Genomic DNA, 21,107 nt, shown 5'->3' with positions numbered 1-21,107 from the left:
AGAAAGCTATGTATATTAGAAAAGAGGGAACAATAAATAATTTGATAAAATATGGTCTATGTGGATAAACCATTATGATATCTTAGTTTAGCGTCCTGAGTATAATGGGAAAGTAAGATTCCGAAATTTGGGAGTTTAAAGATATCAATGTACTGTATAACGCTGTTCTGGATGGATGCAATGTGTGCATGAGAGGGTAATTTATGCCATGACGACAATGTTTGGGGAGCCCAGTAGAGGACATGCTTTCAGCTTTCATGGACGTTTTGTGAACAATAAGAAGACGTAAAAATGGACTCGAACTCTGATTTATACGGTTCATTATAATGGCTGCAAGATTGGGTTGGGGAGGGAGGGAGAGGGTGGGATTGCGGGAGGGCTGGGGGAGGGGTCTTGTATTGTATTGTAATGTTTACTTTAAATTGATATAAAATCAATAAAAAAGATTTGAACCCAAAAAACAAGCACATGGTAAATGGGCGGTGGTGCACGGTTCAAACTCACCAGCTGGGGGTGACGCCAATAGTGGGGCAGTGACAATAGGAAAGAAAAACAAACGAACCAGCACCTCCATAATAAGTAAATTTGAGAACGCAGGTGCACGCTACCTTGGCTGAAACACAATGTGATTAGTAGAACTACAAGTAACAGTTTTTCTTTCCTCTCTGTACTTCATGTCTCCTCATGAACTCCATTTCTACGGAGATTCAGCTGAAGATCATATTAAACTGTATTCAGGATCATAATCCTCTAAATAGCAGAGCAGAGAGGAGGATGAGGCAGCTCTTTAGCTCAGTGTTGTGAAGTAACTTGTCCTGCTGTGTGATTAGGATAGGTTTTGTGTATACTAATAGGATGGCGGCCATTTAATTTCCCCAGATGGTTGCTCCCCAGACAAAATTAGCCATTATAACAAAAGGAAGGTATTTGGGAATAAATTAATAATAAAGTAATATTTAAGTATTTTCATTTTCTTAATTCCTGGAGAACCCCTTTAAATGGCACACTGCACCTTTTACTAATTTCTTCAATTGAGCCAATCTCATTATGAACTATCATAGAGAGGAGTGGAGATGAAGTCAGTAAAATACTTTCAAATACAATAGTAAAAAGAGAAACTCACCCTTGTTCCAAATATTCATGGAGTCTTCAGTCTTAGTGGCTTCAGTGATTACAGGATGATTTCAGAGATTTTCTTCCTAAGGACTAATGGTAAGTGAACATGCAGGCAAGTTATAGGGGTTAACAAAAAATCCAGGCGGTCTTGAGCTAGCAAAGGGGTTATTTTTAGCTTCCTATTCCTTCAATGATGAGTACTGGGACACGAGATGACTGGCGCCTCTTATGATCAGGCAGTTCACAAGCTGTCTGCTTGATCATTAATAAGTGTCCTGTGGGATCCAAAACCCTGTTTCCTCCTAGTAGACTTTCTAGAAACATAAAACTGGGTCATTGCAGGTCTTTTTTCAACATATGCACATAAATATGCTTGTATTATCTCCTTGAGTTGTTCTAATGAATGTTGAATATTCATTTTAAATTTTTTTCTGTGTCTATGACTGCAGGTGCCTGGTTGAAAAAGGAGACGTGGCATTTGTGAAGCATAGCACGGTGTTTGAAAACTCTGATGGTATTTCCTACAACCCTTTCCACATTTCACAAATATCTAATGTTCACTCTAATTATTAGCAGTGGGGGAGTACAACATGCTAACCTCATAGGTTCATTTACCAAACTCTGCCTTATTGAAGCCCCAAACATCAATAAAATCGAACTGCTTCTTTCATAACGAAGCTCCAGTCTGAAACCTTCCAACTAGGGTTTCTATCACTTCGTATGACATAATTAGCTGTCAGACACTAGCGATCTGCTAGTGTCTGCTCTGGCCAACCATCCTACTATATCACTGGGGGGCAGCGGTTTTGCTAAAAAACTAACTTTTTTAAATATGCTAATGAGCCTCTAGGTGCTATGTGGGCGTCTTAGCAACCTAGAGGCTCCGTCTACCTTCATACACAGCGGCCGCCCAGCGCGTCCCTCCAGCCCGCCCATGTCCTCCTCCGTGTGACGCAGCAGACGAATTCTCGCGCATGCGCCGTGCGCGGCTGTATTCGGCGCATTTGAGATGTCTGAGCTCGGAGCGGTCAGACATTCAATGCGCATGCGCCGAATACAGCCGCGCACGGCGCATGCGCGAGAATTCGGCCGCTGCGTCACACGGAGGAGGACATGGGCGGGCTGGAGGGACGCGCTGGGCGGCGGCTGTGTATGAAGGTAGACGGAGCCTCTAGGTGCTAATGACGCCCACATAGCACCTAGAGGCTCATTAGCATATTTATAAAAGTTAGTTTTTTAGCAAAACCGCTGCCCCACAAGTGATTATAGTAGGATGGTTGGCCAGAGCAGACACTAGCAGATCGCTAGTGTCTGACAGCTAATTATGTCATACAAAGTGATAGAAACCCTTTAAAGGGGTTGTCTCGCTTCAGCAAATGGCATTTATCATGTAGACAAAGTTAATACAAGACACTAATGTATTGTGATTGTCCATATTGCTTCCTTTACTGGCTGGGTTTTCCATCACATTATACACACTCGTTGCCATGGTTACAACCATCCTGCAATCCATCAGTGGTGGCCGTGCTTGCACACTATAGGAAAAAGCACCAGCCTATGTGAGCTCCCATGGTCCCGGCCACCAGAGTGGACAACACTTTTTCCTATAGTTTGAAAGCATGACCACCTCTGCTGGATTGCAGGGTGGTCGTAACCATGTAAATGAGCAGTGTATAATGTGATTAAAAAAAATGAATCCAGCCAGCAAAGGAAGCAATATGGATAATAACAATACAGTTGTAAGTGGCTTGTAGTAACTTTCTTTACCTGATAAATGTCATTTGCTGAAGTGACAAAACCCCTTTAAGGAATCAATTACAATAGTTTACTGTCAGGCAACTCCCTTTATGTCTTTCTAACAATTCACCAGTAGTTTGGTTTTCCAAGGCTTTCAAACCAATGACCTCTCCTATAGGATCTGATTGGTGGGAATTCAACACTCGGGACCTTTGCAGATCAGCTGTTTCAAAAGGCACCAGACTTTGCAGTAGCATTGTGGCCTTCTCCCTGCTCATTAAGCACAGTGCCAACAGTGCGACTGTGCTTAGTATCACAGCTCAGCCCCATTCCCTTCAATGGGGCTAAGCTGCACTTAGGCAATGTGCCCGATGAACGTCATGTCACATGGTCTAGTGAAACCTGTGAGAAGGCTGTGGTGCAACTTCAAGCATTGGTGCCTTCTCAAACAGGCTGATTGGCAGGGGTCCGGGGTAGCCGACCCACATCGATCAGATATTCATGATCTATCCAGAGTGTAGGTCATCAGTATAAAAGTCTCGGAAAACCCTTTTAAGTGAATTAGCTCAGTCCCTTACATACAACCTACAGAGTAGGTAGCTGCTTTTAGGGTGCTTTTGGCCTCATGCACACGACCGTTGTGTTGGTCTGCATCCGAGCTGCAGCATTTGCGGCTTGGATGCGGACCCATTCACTTCAATGGGGCCGCAAAAGATGCTGACAGCACTCCGTGTGCTTTCCGCATCCTTTGCTCCGTTCTGTGGTCTGCAAAAAAAATATAACCTGTCCTATTCTTGTCCGTTTTGCGGACAAGAATAGGCAGTTATATTAATGGTTGTCCGCGCCATTCCAAAAATTGCGGAACGCACACGGACACCATCTGTGTTTTGCGGATACGCAATTTGCGGACCGCAAAACACACAATGGTCGTGTGCATGAGGCCTGGAATGGATTAAAAAAAATAGGGGAAGTAATATCCACCCTTAATACTTTCTCTCCTTATATAATCCACTCCTGATTTTGGAGTCAAAAACTGCATAAAAAACCTAAACATGTGGCAGCACCCCAAGGTTTGCAGTGGTTCCTTTTATCTGCTTGGTCCCTGTGCAACTGCATAGGTTCCATTGGTATATCGGCCCCTGTTTGCTGTTATGATTTCTGATGTTAATATTCGCACAGCTACAAGGAATTTTAAGTTCTCAGTCACTTGTTTGCAGGCAATGTCACCAGAATGTAGGCACTGCTCATGACAACCTTGTTCACTTCACGAGGCTCTCTGATATACATATAAGGTTATGTGCACACATTATTGGATGACTTTGCTTCTTCTGTTAGTGTGAACCCTTCAAAGATGGAGTTTCAAACAAAATATATTATAAAGATATTAGAGTTTCATTTTGAAACTGTGTAGACATTGTTATTTAAAGGGAAAGTGTCACCAAAATGTGTTTCTGTCCAGTTAAAACCAGACAGCAACACATATCCTTTGTTTTTCCATTTTTTCTAATTTGTTTTTCTTTTCTAATTACAATTTTTTTTAAATTCTATTTCCTGAACATGATTATGGGGGCGGCCATCTTGCCTGAGCTGTTCTTAACAGCATTTAGAAAGCGTTAAGAAAATTGCTTTACGGCAGCCACATGGTCCATAGGTACAGGACCTCATTGACTTCTATAAGAAAATTTTCTAGGCACGCTTTGTGACCTGTGCAGAGGTCAGGAAGGAGTAGATATCACCGACTGTAAATGGAGGATCCTGTGTTATCTAAACACAGAGGTGATATATGCCATCGTATACCTGTCTGTCATGATAAGGAGATAACTATAGTAAAGTAATCTGTACAGACCAAGAAGTGGCGCCTATTATTAGACTTAGTGGCCAGTGTGAAAACTTCAGGATTTTATGGTTTTTGTTTAAATATGGATACTTACATGGAAAATAACATCATGAAAAATTCTTTAAAAATACGTTAAACCTAAAAACGTGATTTAAACAATACGTCATTTTCTGATGACACATTCCCTTTAAAGGTGGAACTTTAATAAAATACAATGAAAAGATATACATTCTATATCAACTTGTTTTCTTTCTAGGAAATAATATTAAAGACGAATGGGCAAAGGATTTAAAATCTTCTAATTTCCAGTTGCTGTGTCCAAATGGTGCTAGGGCAGAGGTTACTCAATATGCAGATTGTAACTGGGCCCAGGTCCCTGCACATGCAGTTATGGTTCATCCAGAGATGAATATGCATACATTGTTTGGCCTTTTGGATAAGGCTCAGGTAAGGATTAAAAGCAGACCAACTTTCAACTGTAGTTTGTTACATCAGTTACTTTTTCTTGTATGTGCATATGCAGTTTGCAGTGAGCCCATCCCCAGAGGCTCTACTAGTTCCAGGGTTAGGATGTCAAGCGGTGGTATGGCTATGGGGGGTGTCACAGTGCTCCTACCTGGATCTGATGCACCGAGGTCAGGCAGCGCAACGGCTACACAGAAAGTTTGTAATTGGTGGGAACTGAAATGAGTAAGGTCCAGACTCTGATGCAAGTTGAGTTGATTTACTCAAAACTGGCATAAACAGATAGCAGCTCATACAGAATCACAGTAGCTCTAGGCTCCAGCAGGTTTTAAGGTTCACTGGCAGGTAAACTGGGTTCTTTCCTTTATAACTGCTGTGCTGAACTCTACCTCTTCTCTGGTATCTTGTAAAGAGTCTCTTTCATCTAGGCTACATGCCACTGATGGCAGGCTTAGTGTCCGTGGGCTTCTGACCACACTTTGATAGACTGTCGGGTCTCAGTTGCAACTCCTGGGTTAGGGCTTACTTTACTCTGGCTGCAAATTGTCTGCTTCTAGGCCAGGGCTGCACTGCAATACTTTTCTTGCCCCTGGCTAGGACCAAAACTCAGGCTCAACTCACTCTCAACAGGCAAGACACCCCTCCCCTTGGAAGACCTTGGCGAGCCCACTCCTCCAAAGAGGGGGAAATAATAGAATGGTTAGTTCCATTTTACCTATAGCTCACTGCCGGACACACTGCCACCTGATGGTATACCAGGCAAAGTGCATGAAATACAATAAGTAACAGTTACATAGCACTTTCTGAACATACCTAGAAATAAAGGGCATAGTGGTGTCACACATTGGTTAAGCATTAAAGACAGTAGCAGGTTGTAGGAATGATATTTTCCTCTTTGGGGTACCAATTATTACGTAAGGCTGTATGCTGATCAATTTATATAAACCTGATACCCTGAGGTGTGCAGAATTACTAGGCAGCCTTTTTATGATGAGTTATGGTATAAATTGTCTGAAAGTACAAGGTGTCAATGTCACGCTCTAGTGTGGGAGGGAAACCCCCCCACCGAACATAGGAGGGAAAGGGAAAAGCAACTAAGACCTGAAAAATAGGGAAGAAAGATGGACACCTCCTAGTGAAAACCATAATCAAAGCCCTCACTGACTACCAGTATGAACAGACCTATCTAACCCTAAAAGACCCTGGTACTAATGACAGGAATGAGACATACTGTTCCTCCAAAAGGAAGGATGAACGGGAGTCTCCCTAAGGCCTAATACAAAACAACAAAGAAATGCAACACACAGAAAAGCCAAAATACAAAGGGAAAGGTAACACTTAAAGGGGTATTCTCATCTGGGTAATCATGTTTCACCCCCCCCCCCCCCCCCCCCCCCGAGGCTTTTCCCAAATATAATCCTTTTTCTAAATCCTATAGTTTTTTTATAAAATTGAAAAATCCTATAGCATTGTTTATAGTCGCTGCCCATTGATACGGCCACTGATCGCCGGCCGCATCCATGGGCCGCGCCTGCGCACCGCTTAACCTGGTGATCTAGTGGCCGGCCTGTATTAGATGCTGTGAGCACGCACGTTGGGCGGCCGCGCATGCGCAGATCAAGTTTACTTCGTGCTGCGGCTCCAAAGGAAGATACTTCTGCGCGGGCGCCCGAACACTTCGGTGGATGGAGAGAAGAGTCGGACGTCTTTTGAACAGCCAGCGCAGGACATGGGTAAGTATTATTTGTAAATGCCCAACCAATTCCACCAACGATTTACTAATAAGAGCATCATCAATGGGGGCATTATTCTTACTGGGAGGGCACTAATGGGGGCATTATTTTACCTGGGGGCATAACTGGAGGCATTATTCTAACTGGGGGGACACTAATGGGGGCATTATTTTACCTGGGGGCACAACTGGAGGCATTATTCTAACTGGGGGGGCACTAATGGGGGCATTATTTTACCTGGGGGCACAACTGGAGGCATTATTCTTACTGGGGGGCACTAATGGGGGCATTATTTTTTCATGGGGGCACTAATGGGGGCATTATTCTTCCTGGGGACACTAATGGGGGCATTATTCTTCCTGGAGACACTAATGGGGGCATTATTCTTCTTGGGGGCACTAATGGGGGAATTCTTCTTCTTGGGGGCACTAATGGGGGCATTATTCTTCTTGGGGGCACTAATGGGGGCATTATTCTTCTTGGGGGCACTAATGGGGCATTATTCTTCTTAGGGGCACTAATGGGGGCATTATTCTTCTTGGGGACACTAATGGGGGCATTATTCTTCCTGGGGGGACTAATGGGGGCATTATTCTTCCTGGGGGCACTAATGTGGCAGTATTCTTTTTAGGCGGCACATAGTGGGGGCAATCAATTTTACTGGGGGCACAACTGGAGGCATTATCTTACTGGGGGGGGGCACTAATGGTGAGGGCATTATTTTACCTGGGGCAGGCACTAATGGGGGCATTATTCTTCATGGAGACACTAAGGGGGCATTATTCTTCTTAGGGGCACTCATGGGGGCATCTATTCTTCTTGGGGGCTCTAATGGGGGCATTATTCTCCTGGTGGGCACAACATGTGCTATTCCTTTGTGCCTCATCTGCAGGAGCAGAGAGGCGTTAGGAGCAAGAGGGACATGAGGCAGGATGGGGGTCAGACTCTGGACTGCAAGCCAATGGAGCTGTGGGGGATTATGGCTGCTCAGTTCTGGTTGAGTTCATAGTGGCCTGCGATGCATACGTTGAATGGAGTGACATCAGAGGGGTGACATTGAATGGAGGGACATAGAGGGGGTGACATTGAATGGAGGGACACAGAGGGGATGACATTCTGAAGTGTAGTGATAGAGGGACGCCATTATGGAGTGAGGGGACACAGAGGGGAGGACATTATGATGTTGAGAGAATGGAGGGACATTGCGTCCCCTTTGTCTCTCTACTTCATAATGTCCTCCACTCTGTATCCTTTCACTCCATAATGGCGTCCCCTGTATCCCTACACTTCAGAATGTCATCCCCTCTGTGTCCCTCCATTCTATAATGGCGTCCCCTCTGTGTCCCTCCATTCTATAATGGCGTCCCCTCTGTGTCCCTCCATTCTGTAATGGCGTCCCCTGTGTCCCTCCATTCTATAATGGCGTCCCCTCTGTGTTCCTCCATTCTATAATGGATTCCCTTGTGTCCCTCCATTCTATAATGGCGTCCCCTGTGTCCCTCCATTCTATAATGGCGTCCCCTGTGTCCCTCCACTCTATAATGGTGTCCCCTCTGTGTCCCTCCATTCTATAATGGCGTCCCCTGTGTCCCTCCATTCTATAATGGCGTCCCCTCTGTGTCCCTCCATTCTATAATGGAATCCCCTGTGTCCCTCCATTCTATAATGGCGTCCCCTGTGTCCCTCCATTCTATAATGGCGTCCCCTGTGTCCCTCCATTCTATAATGGTATCCCCTGTGTCCCTCCATTCTATACTGGCGTCCCCTGTGTCCCTCCATTCTATAATGGCGTCCCCTCTGTGTTCCTCCATTCTATAATGGATTCCCTTGTGTCCCTCCATTCTATAATGGTGTCCCCTGTGTCCCTCCATTCTATAATGGCGTCCCCTGTGTCCCTCCACTCTATAATGGCGTCCCCTCTGTGTCCCTCCATTCTATAATGGAATCCCCTGTGTCCCTCCATTCTATAATGGCGTCCCCTGTGTCCCTCCATTCTATAATGGCGTCCCCTGTGTCCCTCCATTCTATAATGGTATCCCCTGTGTCCCTCCATTCTATACTGGCGTCCCCTGTGTCCCCTCCATTCTATAATGGCGTCCCTGTGTGTCCATAACGTCTTCCCCCTATGTTGCCTCATTCCATAAAGGAGTTCATTCTGAATTCCATTATTGTTAATCTAATGTAAAATTGTTGGTGGATTTGGTGGTGCATTTATTCAAATAAAAATGATACTCACCTATTTTGAAGTTGTCTGGTCCTCCGATACTTCTCCGCACGCCTCTTTCTCAAATTCTGTTTGATCTTCATGTACGTTGATCTTCTTATACAGCTCTGCTACATCTGTCTTCATGTACACTATATTTCATTATAGGTGTCTAATTCATGAAACTCAGTGTCCCTCCATTCCATATTGGCGTCCCCTATGTCCCTCTATAGGACATTATGAAGTGGAGGTCCTGGTAGTGTAGAGGAAGACAGATGTAGAAGGGCTGTATAGGAAGCTTTTCATCCACAATGCTAGTGCTGGACAGGGAGACAGATGTAGCAGTGCTGTATAAGAAGTTGATCAGCCACAGTGCTAGTGGTGGAGACAGATGTAGCAGAGCTGTATAGGAAGCTTTTCATCCAAAATGCTAGTGGTGGATGGGGAGACAGATGTAGCAAAGCTGTATAAAAAGTTGTTCAGCAACAGTGCAAGTGTGGAATTGACTATATAGATGTAGCAGAGCTGTATAAGCGGATGGTCAGCCTCAGTGATGGTGAAAGAGAGAGAGATGAACTAGAACTGTATGAGGCTGTTCAGCAACAGTGCTAGTGTGGAAGTGACTATATATATGTAGCAGAGCTGTATAAGTGGATGTTCAGCCTCAGTGATGGTGAAAGAGAGAGAGATGAACTAGAACTGTATGAGGCTGTTCAGCAACAGTGCTAGTGTGGAAGTGACTATATATATATGTAGCAGAGCTGTATAAGCGGATGGTCAACCTCAGTGATGGTGAAAGAGAGAGAGATGAACTAGAACTGTATGAGGCTGTTCAGCAACAGTGCTAGTGTGGAAGTAACTATATATATATATGTAGCAGAGCTGTATAAGCGGATGGTCAGCCTCAGTGATGGTGGAATAAAGAGTTGTAGCAGAGCTTTATATGCGGACCGTCAATGGCCCGGGAGCAGGCCCTGTGCCCCACATGTCCTGAACCTTCCTCTGTCATTTTCAGTTCCCTCACCGCGAGAAGTATTATATGCCGTAGGCTCGGCTCCACTTTTCAGCGAGGAAGAGCTACTACTGGAGAGTCAGCAGCTACTGCCCAGCCAAGATCTGGAGGAGACATCCGCCGCTTCCTCCGCTAGGCGGCCAAGTAGTGATGAGGAGAGTGGTGTGGGAACTGGTGTTGCGAGCGGTCAGGCTCCTGACCCAGAGACGGTTGAGGAGGACATCAGTGACGTGCAGACAGTACTCGATGATGATGATGAAGCTGATCGCACTTGGAAGCTGGGTAACGAAGGGGCTTCATCATCATCAGGAGAAGACGGTGGCAGCTTGCCTGTGAGCCATCGGTGGAGCCAGCAAGTCGCTAACAGGTAGCCAGCAGGGTGGCAACAGTGGGAGGTCGGGAGCCAAACGTGCCCGGGGTAGACCTCCCACTTCACGGGAGTCTACCTGCCCAGGAAGTAGAGGTGCAGGGGTTCAAGGAGGCAGGGGCGGTAGCAGTCAGTCAGTGTGCAGTGTTGGGGGTAAAATCACCTACTCGGCAGTAAGGCAGTTTTTTGTTAAGCTGCCGGAGGAGGTGAACGTGGCCATATGTAGAATCTGTGGGCAGAGGGTGAAGCGTGGCCAGAGTGCCAATGTTGGCACTACGGCCCTGCGTCAACATATGCAGCATCGCCATAAAGTGACTTGGGAGAATCGTGGCTCCGATGTGGTGGTCCAGCCTGCCGCAGCAACTGCTGCATTACCCAGTGGCATGCACCCGGTTTCAGGCAATGAAGGCTCCACCACCTAAGCCGAAGGGAGCTGTCTGTTCTTTCCATCATCTGCTGGTCCTGATGCTCCTGCTCCTCCTCGTCACTCATTCCGTCAGCAATCGATCACCGAAGCGATTGCCAAGAGACAACAGTCTGCGTGCACTCATCCAACGGTGCAGAAGCTGAGCGTGCTCCTGTCCAAGTTGATGATGCTGCCTCCACCTCCACACTCTGTCATTGTGCCGCTCTGTGGCCTCCTGATGCTGCCACCACCTCCACACTATGTTATCTTGCCACTCTGTGGCCTCCTGATGCTACCGTCACCTCCACGCTCTGTCATTGTGCCGCTCTGTGGCCTCCTGATGCTGCCGCCACCTCCATACTCTGTCACCTTGCCACTCTGTGGTCATCTCATGCTGCTGCCACCTCCACACTATGTCACCTTACCACTCTGTGGCCTCCTGATGCTGCCGCCACCTCCATACTGTCATTGGGCCACTCTGTGGTTTCCTGCTGCTTCAACTTCACCACTATGTCATAGGGCCACTCTGTTGTCACCTCATGCTGCTGCCACCTCCACAATATGTCACCTTGCCACTCTGTGGCCTCCTCATGCTGCTGCCACCTCCACACTATGTCACCTTGCCACTCTGTGGCCTCCTGATTCTGCCGCCCCCTCCACACTCTGTCATTGTGCCACTCTGTGGCCTCCTCCTGATGCTGCCGCCACCTCCAGACACTGCCATTGGGCAACTCTGTGGTCTCCTCATGCTGCTTCCACCTCACCACTATGTCATATGGCCACTCTGTGGCCTCCTGATGCTGCCGCCACCTCCACACTATGTCACCTTGCCACTCTGTGGTCTCCTGATGCTGCTTCCACCTCCACACTGTCATTGTGCCACTCTGTGGCCTCCTTATGCTGCTTCCACCTCACCACTGTGTCAAAGGGCCACTCTGTGGTCTCCTCATGCTGCTGCCACCTGAACACTATGTCTTCTTGCCACTCTGTGGTCTCCTGATGCTGCCACCACCTCCACACTGTCATTGGGCCACTCTATGGCCTGCCCTGATGCTGCTGCTGCCGCCACCTCCATACTCTATCATTGTGCCACCCTGTGGCCTCCTGATGCTGCCGCCACCTCCAGACTCTGTCATTGGGCCACTCTGCGGTCTACTCATGCTGCTTCCACCTCACCACTATGTCATAGGGCCACTGTGTGGACTTCTCATGCTGTTCCCACCCTCCCCACTTCATGACTTGGCCACTATTTCGCCTTTCGGCCTGGCTGACAACATTGTTTATTTGATCCTTCTTCTGATCTGTCAGAAGGAGGGAAAAATGAGACGCACAATGGATCCTCTCTGTGTAGCAGCTGTAAGGCCTCTATGGTCCCATCAGACTTGGCTTATGATTTGGTGATTAAGAACCTAGTGGTTTGAAACATGTTGATCTGATGGGAGGTGGAGGGAGGTGAAGTCCACTACGTTTTACTTATCATGTGAATATTGGAATAAAGACGCTGCAACGTTTGATCCACCCCGTGCTGGAACTTTTTCTTGTTATGCTCGTATGAAGAGCCGGCCTTGTCTTAATCCGTGCACAGAATAATTGGGTGAGCTGGACTAATACATTTATTTTTTGGACTTATGATTTGGTAGCCAAAAGCAGGAGTGGGTGCAAGACACAGAAGACATGCAAATATTCCATTCACATGTCATCTCTGTTTTGGATCAACTCCTGTTTTTTTTTGGCATTAGCAATACTGATGGATTACTGACCAAATGCTGACCAAGTGAAGGCGGATGCTCCACAGACAGGATCCGTTTTTTGTGGGTTATTGTTCTGACGGATTAGAGGAAGGGCAAAATAATCAGTGACGTCAACACAAACTTACTGCTGACACCCTCTCCACTTTGTCAGGGGGCTCTACTTGTATAAGCGTTTAATAGAACAGGTTCTGTAGACATCTATGTGGAATCAGCTGATGATGGTGTAAAAGGAGTTCATACTTGAGTTATTTGGTCAGTTTTGGCCCCGTGACTGCCCAAATAAGTGAAGTGTGCTGTGATTCTAAGAGCGATGTCATACGGACTCACAGTATTATTTCACTACCAAAGCAGACTCCCTATGCGTGTTACTGCAAGGCACAAATTAATTTGCATCGAACTGAATTTTTTCCTAAAAATTCAGCGAACCTGCGAATCAAAATTTTGAAAAATTCGCTCATCTCAACTTATTATCCAATTCATGCCTTAAGACCTGTTTAAAAGGGTAAACATTGGACATATAAGATATATTAAGTTGGCATTAGAGATTTTTGTGAAAAGTTGATTTGCATACCTTCTTTCTATATTGATTCCATGAATGGAAGGTTCTTGAAATGTAAAACTGTTGCCACATTCACTTTTAGATGCTCTAATAACAGTAATATGTTAGTTATGTCCTGCCCAAACTCCTCGGAGTGCACCCTAATGTCTCATTCACATGTCAGTGTTCGGTCAGTGATTTCCATCAGTGATTTTGACCCAAAACCGGGTACAGGTTTAAACACAGAACAGGTGCAGATCTTTCCCTTATACCTTATTTCTGTGTAGCTCCAATCCTGATTTTGGCTCACAGTCACTGATGTAAATCACTGACCAAAACACTGGTGTGTGAATGAGGCATAAATTTGAGATTGCAAGTGCCTCTTGGCTAAGTGACTTGGTCAGCTCTATCTATCTATCTATCTTAGTTTCACCTGACACTTTTCCCACTATTATATATTCAACTTTATTATAAATCAAATAATTTGTACACACTGTGTATATGACTAACTCTTGTATTTTCATTACAGGAATATTATGGGAGAAACAAAAGTTCTGTATTTCAAATGTTTGACTCTTCGAAATATAATAAAAAAGATCTGATCTTTAAGGACTCTACCGATAAGATTGTCCCTGTGAATGAGAAGAAATCATATGATCAGCTGCTAGGTAGAAATTACATTGAATCTATAGAGGGTTTTCAGTGCACATCTAGTGCAGGTAAGAAATTTGAGTAGTATGCAACTGACTCCAGATTATACTGTATGGGATAATTGTGGTGCAATGACAACATCACAAAGTGATTGTTGAGAACAAACATTCAGGAGATAGAGGGAATATTTTCCAAAAAATCTAAACAGATTGGCCACTTTCTGGCTACTTGTGACCAATGTGGATGTAAGATGACTATATGGCACTTATTAATATACACTACTCACAAAAAGTTAAGGATCTTTGGCTTTAGGACAAACTTTATTGGAAAATTTAATATCATGTTACAGTGATATTATATCATAAAAGTAGAGCATTTAAGTAGAAGCATGTGGTGGTATACCCCCACAAAAATATCAGTGCCTCAATAACTTGTCATGTGGCCTTGAGCATCAATTACAGCTTGACGACAACATCTCATGTTCACAAGTCAACCTAGGCCCCTTTCACACGAGCGAGTATTCCGCACGGGTGCAATGCGTTTGCATCACACATTGCACCCTCACTGAATCCAGATCCATTAATTTCAACGGGTCTGTGTACATGAGCGTTGTTTTTCACGCATCACTTGTGCATTGCATGAAAATCGCAGCATGTTCTATATTCTGAGTTTTTCACGCAAAGCTGGCCCCATAGAAGTGAATGGGGCTGCGTGAAAATCGCATCGCAAGCAAGTGCAGATGCGATGCTTTTTTCAGGGATGGTTGCTAAGAGATGTTGTTTGTATACCTTCAGTTTTTTTATCATGCGTGTACAAAATGCATTAAATCACATTGCACCCGCGCTATAAAAACTGAACAACTGAACGCGATCGCATACAAAACTGAATGAACTTGCTTGTGAAATCGTGCATTCTTCACTGAACGCATCCGCAACGCATCCGGACCTAATCCGCTCACGCTCGTCTGCAAGGGGCCTTATTGTTTGCTGAGGAATGGTATCACACTCTTCTTGAGGGGCGGACCCCAGGTCTTTGAGGTTCTGGAGGGTACACAATTACGAACCTCTACACAGCAACTCAGCTGATCCCATAGGTTTTCAATAGGATTCAGGTCTGGAGAAAGTGGAGGCCACTCCATTTGAGGTACCCCAGTCTCCAAAAGATGAAATTAGGCCTGTGTTGTTCATGCAGAGGGACAATGACTGGATTAATGATGTTATTCAAGTAGTATGGGCTTTTCACTGTACCAGTCACAAAGTGTAGGGCAGTTCTGTATTGATTAGACACACCTGCTCACACTATAACACCACCACCATCAAAGGCTCATCTGATGAAAACAGTGGCTGATGCATAGCACTCTTCTAGACGTCTCCAACATCATTGATAGCCATCATTGACGGCCATTCTGCTCAGTGTGAATTGACTTTCAGTAAACAGCACTAAAGCCCACTGGTCCCTTGTCCAGCATAGATGCTCCTTGACCCATGCAAGACGATGACGCCTTTGCCTGGTGGTGTGGTCAGGTACCCATGCAGGTCTTGTAGCACGCAGAACATGCTGATGTAAATGGTTTTGAATGGTCTGACATGACACTTGGGTGCCTCTCACCTCCCTTAACCCCTTAAGGACACAGCCTTTTTACACCTTAGGACCAGGCCATTTTTTGAAAATCTGACCAGAGTCCCTTTAAGTGCTGATAACTTTAAAACGCTTTGACTTATCCAGGCCGTTCTGAGATTGTTTTTTGGTCACATATTGTACTTCATGACACTGGTAAAATGAAGTCAAAAAAATAATTTTTTTTTGCACCTAAAAATACCTAATTTAACAAAAAATTTGGAAAAATTTGCAAATTTCAAAGTTTCAGTTTCTCTACTTCTGTAATACATAGTAATACCCCCAAAAATTGTGATGACTTTACATTCCCCATATGTCTACTTCATGTTAGAATTGATTTGGGAATGATATTTTATTTTTTGGGGATGTTATAAGGCTTAGAAGTTTAGAAGCAAATCTTGAAATTTTTCAGAAATTTACAAAAACTCAATTTTTAGGGACCCGTTCAGGTCTCAAGTCACTTTGCAAGGCTTACATTATAGAAACCACCCAAAAATGACCCCATCTAAGAAACTACACCCCTCAAGGTATTCAAAACTGATTTTGCATACGTTGTTAACCCTTTAGGTGTTGCACAAGAGTTATTGGCAAATGGGGAGGAAATTTGAGAATTTCATTTTTTTGTCTAATTTTTCATTTTAACCCATTTTTTCCACTAACAAATCAAGGGTTAACAGCCAAACAAGACTGTATCTTTATTGCCCTGACTCTGCCGTTTACAGAAACACCCAATATGTGGCCGTAAACTACTGTACGGCCACACAGCGGGGCGTAGAGTGAAAGGTGCGCCGTATGGTTTTTGGAGGGCTGATTTTTATGGACTGGTTTATTTACACCATGTCCCATTTGAAGCCCCCTGATGCACCCCTAGAGGAGAAACTCCCTAAAAGTGACCCCATCTAAGAAACTACACCCCTCAAGCTATTCAAAACTGATTTTACATACATCGTTAACCCTTTAGGTGTTGCACAGGAGTTATTGGCAAATGGCGATGAAATTTGAGAATTTCATTTTTTTGCCTAATTTTCCATTTTAACCCATTTTTTCCACTAACAAAGCAAGGGTTAACAGCCAAACAAGACTGTATCTTTATTGCCCTGACTCTGCTGTTTACAGAAACACCCCATATGTGGCCGTAAACTACTGTACGGGCACACAGCGGGGCGTAGAGTGAAAGGTGCGCCGTTTGGTTTTTGGAGGGCTGATTTTGCTGGACTGTTTTTTTGGCACCATGTCCCATTTGAAGCCCCCCTGATGCACCCCTGGAGTAGAAACTCCATAAAAGTGACCCCATCTAAGAAACTACACCCCTCAAGGTATTCAAAACTGATTTTACAAACTTTGTTAACCCTTTAGGTGTTGCACAAGATTTAATGGAAAATAGAGATACAATTTCAAAATTTCACTTTTTTGGCAGATTTTCCATTTTAATATTTTTTTTCCAGTTACAAAGCAAGGGTTAACAGCCAAACAAAACTCATTATTTATGGCCCTGATTCTGTAGTTTACATAAACACCCCAAATGTGGTCGTAAAGTGCTGTACGGGCACACGGCAGGGCGCAGAAGGAAAGGAACGCCATACGGTTTTTGGAAGGCAGATTTTGCTGGACAGTTTTTTTTTTACACCATGTCCCATTTGAAGCCCCCCTGATGCACCCCTAGAGTAGAAACTCCAAAAAAGTGACCCCATTTTAGAAACTACGGGATAGGGTGGCAGTTTTGTTGGTACTAGTTTAGGGTACATATGATTTTTGGTTGCTCTATATTACACTTTTTGTGCGGCAAGGTAACAAGAAATAGATTTTTTGGCACGTTTTTATTTTTTGTTATTGACAACATTCATCTGACAGGTTAGATCATGTGGTAATTTTATAGAGCAGGTTGTCACGGACGTGTCGATACCTAATATGTATACTATTTTTTTTATTTATGTAAGTTTTACACAATGATTTCATTTTTAAAACAAAAAAAATGTTTTAGTGTCTCCATAGTCTAAGAGCCATAGTTTTTTCAGTTTTTGGGCGATTATCTTAAGTAGGGTCTCATTTTTTGCGGGATGAAATGACGGTTTGATTGGCATCTATTTTGGGGTGCATATGACTTTTTGATTGCTTGCTATTACACTTTTTGTGACGTAAGATGACAAAAAAATGGCTTTTTTTACACCGTTTTTATTTTAATTTTTTTACGGTGGTCATCTGAGGGGTTAGATCATGTGATATTTTTATAGAGCCGGTCGATACGGACGCGGCGATACCTAATATGTATACTTTTTTTTTTATTTATGTAAGTTTTACACAATGATTTCATTTTTGAAACAAAAAAAATCATGTTTTAGTGTTTCCATAGTCTAAGAGCCATAGTTTTTTCAGTTTTTGGGAGATTATCTTGGGTAGGGTATGATTTTTGCGGGATGAGATGACGGTTTGATTGGTACTATTTTGGCGTACATGCGACTTTTTTGATCACTTTTATTACCTTTTTTTGGGAAGTAAGGTGGGCAAAATTTCAATTTCATCATAGTTTTTTATTTTTTATTTTTATGGCGTTCACCGTTCGGGTAAAGTAACATAACCGTTTTAATAGATCAGGTCGTTACGGACGCGGCGATACCAAACATGTGTAGGGAATTTTATTTTTTTCATTTTTAATCAGTGATAAATGTGTTTTTTGATTTTTACTTTTTTTTCACTTTTTTTAACTTTTTTTTTTACCCAGACCCACTTGGTTCTTGAAGATCCAGTGGGTCTGATGTCTGTATAATACAGTACAGTACAATATATATTGTTCTGTACTGTATTTTACTTACACTGAACAGATCTATGCTTTCAGCACAGATCTGTTCAGCACCATGGACAGCAGGACGCCTGAGAGGCGTCCTGTTGCCATGGGAACCTTCCCCGTCTGCTCAGAACTGCGCAGACGGGGAAGGGTAAGCACAGGGCTGAGGGGGGCTCTCTGGGGGCTCTCTCCCTCTCCCATCGGGGGGCTGCAAAGGCACAGCAGCCCCCCGATGGGAGAGGGAGGGAGCTCCCTGCGCTGTTAACCTTTTCCATACAGCGGTCCGTACGGACCGCTGTATGGAAAGGGTTAACGGCTGACATCGCATCGCAGATGTCAGCCGTTTATACCAGGGTGCCAGCAATGTGCTGGCACCCTGGTATACCCACTAGAAACCAACGATTATACAAGGGGAGGCGGGCGGGGGATCGCGATCCCGCCTGCCGCACCGCCCGCCTCCCGCACCGCCCGCACTGCCCGCAACCCTCCCCCTGCACCTCCCACCGGGCTAAAATCACTCGGGGGGTGCAGGGGGAGGGATACAGATCTATTTTAGGAATACTAAAGTTTCTGATCCCCGCGGTCAGGGACCGCAGGGATCAGAAACTGCAGAAATCGCAGCAAACCGCAGGTCTGAATTGACCTGCGGTTTGCCGCGATCGCCGACATGGGGGGGTCACGGGACCCCCCCGCGCATTTAGCCTAGGTGCCTGCTCGATGATTTGAGCAGGCACCGGGTTCCGATCACTGCCGGCCGGGCGGCAGTGATCGGAACAACACATGACGTACCGGTACGTCATGTGTCCTTAAGTACCAGGACATCATGACGTACCGGTACGTCATGTGTCCTTAAGAGGTTAAATGGAGGTGTGTGCAATGGCCCCACTAAGGCCATGCCTGGGGTATCCCTCGCCCCTTAGGAGGTTTCTACGAAATATGTGTCTCTTATAGAGCAAGTAAACGCGACACCAGCTGCGGTTAAGCAGCAGAAGCACAAGGCTCCCTTTGTAGATGGTAATGTTGGTACTCAGAGGTAGGATTGCCAGAGTAGTGCAGGGTGGCCTACAGTCTCTGTAGATGTTATATACACGTGTCACGGTGCTCCTACCTGTATATCCGTGGATCCCAGACGTGACGTGGTTTGAAGCAGTGCAAAAGGGGTAGGTGAACTTGGATCGTGGATCAGTAGAATAAACTGAGTCCAGACTTGTAGTAATGGTGAACAGTTGCTTTTACTTAGCATAAATTGGTAATCCAAACAGCTTCTAAACAATATCTTGGTCATAAGCAGGTATTGGCTTAGCTTTGGCAGGCAAATACTTCTCTGCAACAATCTCAGCTTTGCTATGCGGTAGCTCTCTCAGCTCTGCTATGCTTGGCTGGATAAATAGGAAACTCTTCCTCTTCTGCTGGAACTTGTTAGCTGTAGTCTGTAGTCTGTCTCTTACTTATATTCCTAGGAACCTCTTGTCCTGGATTTAGAGTACCTCAAGCTTCGGCTCAGCTTGGGTGAAGGCAAGGCAAGCCCAGGAGGGGTCAAGCAACTATGTAGATATTGCAGGCAGTGCTCTGATAGCCAGCACACAACCTCTCCCTAAGGAGGGTAGACTAGACACCACCTGTCCCCACGGAGGGGAAGGCTAAACTGCCACTAACTTCTCTCTAACACAGAACTGTTCCCTCTAGCTACAGAGGGCTGGAAGAAAGCAGAAGGTTCCTCTCCAGAGAAACTATCTCTGCCAATTGCTGCCGCCATCTGCTGGTGGACCAGGTTATTACACTTGACCATTACAGTTTCAGGAATAAATATGCACATTATCAGGCGATGGCATAAAATACATTAGATATTATACATTAGCACATAAGAAATGGTAGCAAGGTGCCAAAAAGAAGTGGTAATGGCAATGGGACATTACATGTGTAGCATTCATCATTCGGTTCTGCAGGGCATTGTTCACAATGAAACGGTCATCCGTGCAGGATGTGGTCAAAGGACATCCACTTCTATGCCTTTCTGCGACTCTTCCAGTCTCTCTGTATCTCTGTTGCAACCTGCTGATGACACTCTAAGCTCAGTGGCCACTTCCATCTGAGAGCATCCTGCTTGAAACCTCACAATGGCGAGGTACTGTTTCTCAATTGTTAAGTGTTGTCTTGGTCTGATGATGTCAATATGTGAACAGCATGATGAGGAGGACTGTTTAAATACCAATTCTAATTGAATCAGGAAATTTATTGGGTGATCAAACACCTGTTGTGAATTTTGCTGTTAAGCTCCTTGTTAGGCCTCCTGCACACGACAGTATTTTTCCACGGTCCGCAAAACGGGGTTCCGTTGGTCCGTGATCCGTGTCAGTTTTTTCGTCTGTGGGTCTTCCTTGATTTTTGGAGGATCCACGGACATGAAAAATGAAAAAAAAATCTAAGTCAAGTTTGCCATTGAAATGATAGGAAAAAACGGACACGGATCACGGACACGGACGCGGATGACAATCTTGTGTGCATCCGTGATTTTCACGGACCCATTGACTTGAATGGGTCCGTGAACCGTTGGCCGTGAAAAAAATAGGACAGGTCATATTTTTTTCACGGCCAGGAAACACGGATCACGGATGCGGCTGCCAAACGGTGCATTTTCCGATTTTTCCACGGACCCATTGAAAGTCAATGGGTCCGCGAAAAAAAAACGGAAAACGGAACCACGGACGCGGATGCATACAACGGTCGTGTGCAGGAGGCCTTAGAGAACAGCAAGTTGTGCAAAAAGTAGTGAAACATTGAACAGACATATGCATTCAAATGTTTAGAGAAGGTCACAATATGTCCACCTGTAAAGGTTAGAGTGCATTTTAGGATCATCCTGAAATCTCACCCACAAGCCAAATATTCCTA

At 44.8% G+C, this 21,107-nt stretch overlaps 1 protein-coding gene across 1 annotated transcript in view; it reads left to right on the top strand.

Annotated features, from left to right (window-relative positions):
- LOC120997939 (melanotransferrin-like) overlaps positions 1 to 21,107 on the top strand; it is a 182,920-nt gene that overhangs the window by 155,424 nt on the left and 6,389 nt on the right. Inside the window, exons 13-15 of the mRNA XM_040428311.1 lie at positions 1,566 to 1,630; positions 4,947 to 5,137; positions 13,695 to 13,884. Of these exons, the coding sequence (XP_040284245.1) occupies positions 1,566 to 1,630; positions 4,947 to 5,137; positions 13,695 to 13,884 (446 nt within the window). The remainder of the gene's footprint in view (positions 1 to 1,565; positions 1,631 to 4,946; positions 5,138 to 13,694; positions 13,885 to 21,107) is intronic.

This window comes from Bufo bufo, chromosome 4 (assembly GCF_905171765.1).
Source record: "Bufo bufo chromosome 4, aBufBuf1.1, whole genome shotgun sequence".
Taxonomy (NCBI): Eukaryota; Metazoa; Chordata; class Amphibia; order Anura; family Bufonidae; genus Bufo; species Bufo bufo.
Note: the sequence above shows the minus strand (reverse complement) of the source record. Positions and strands in the feature narration are given on the sequence as shown.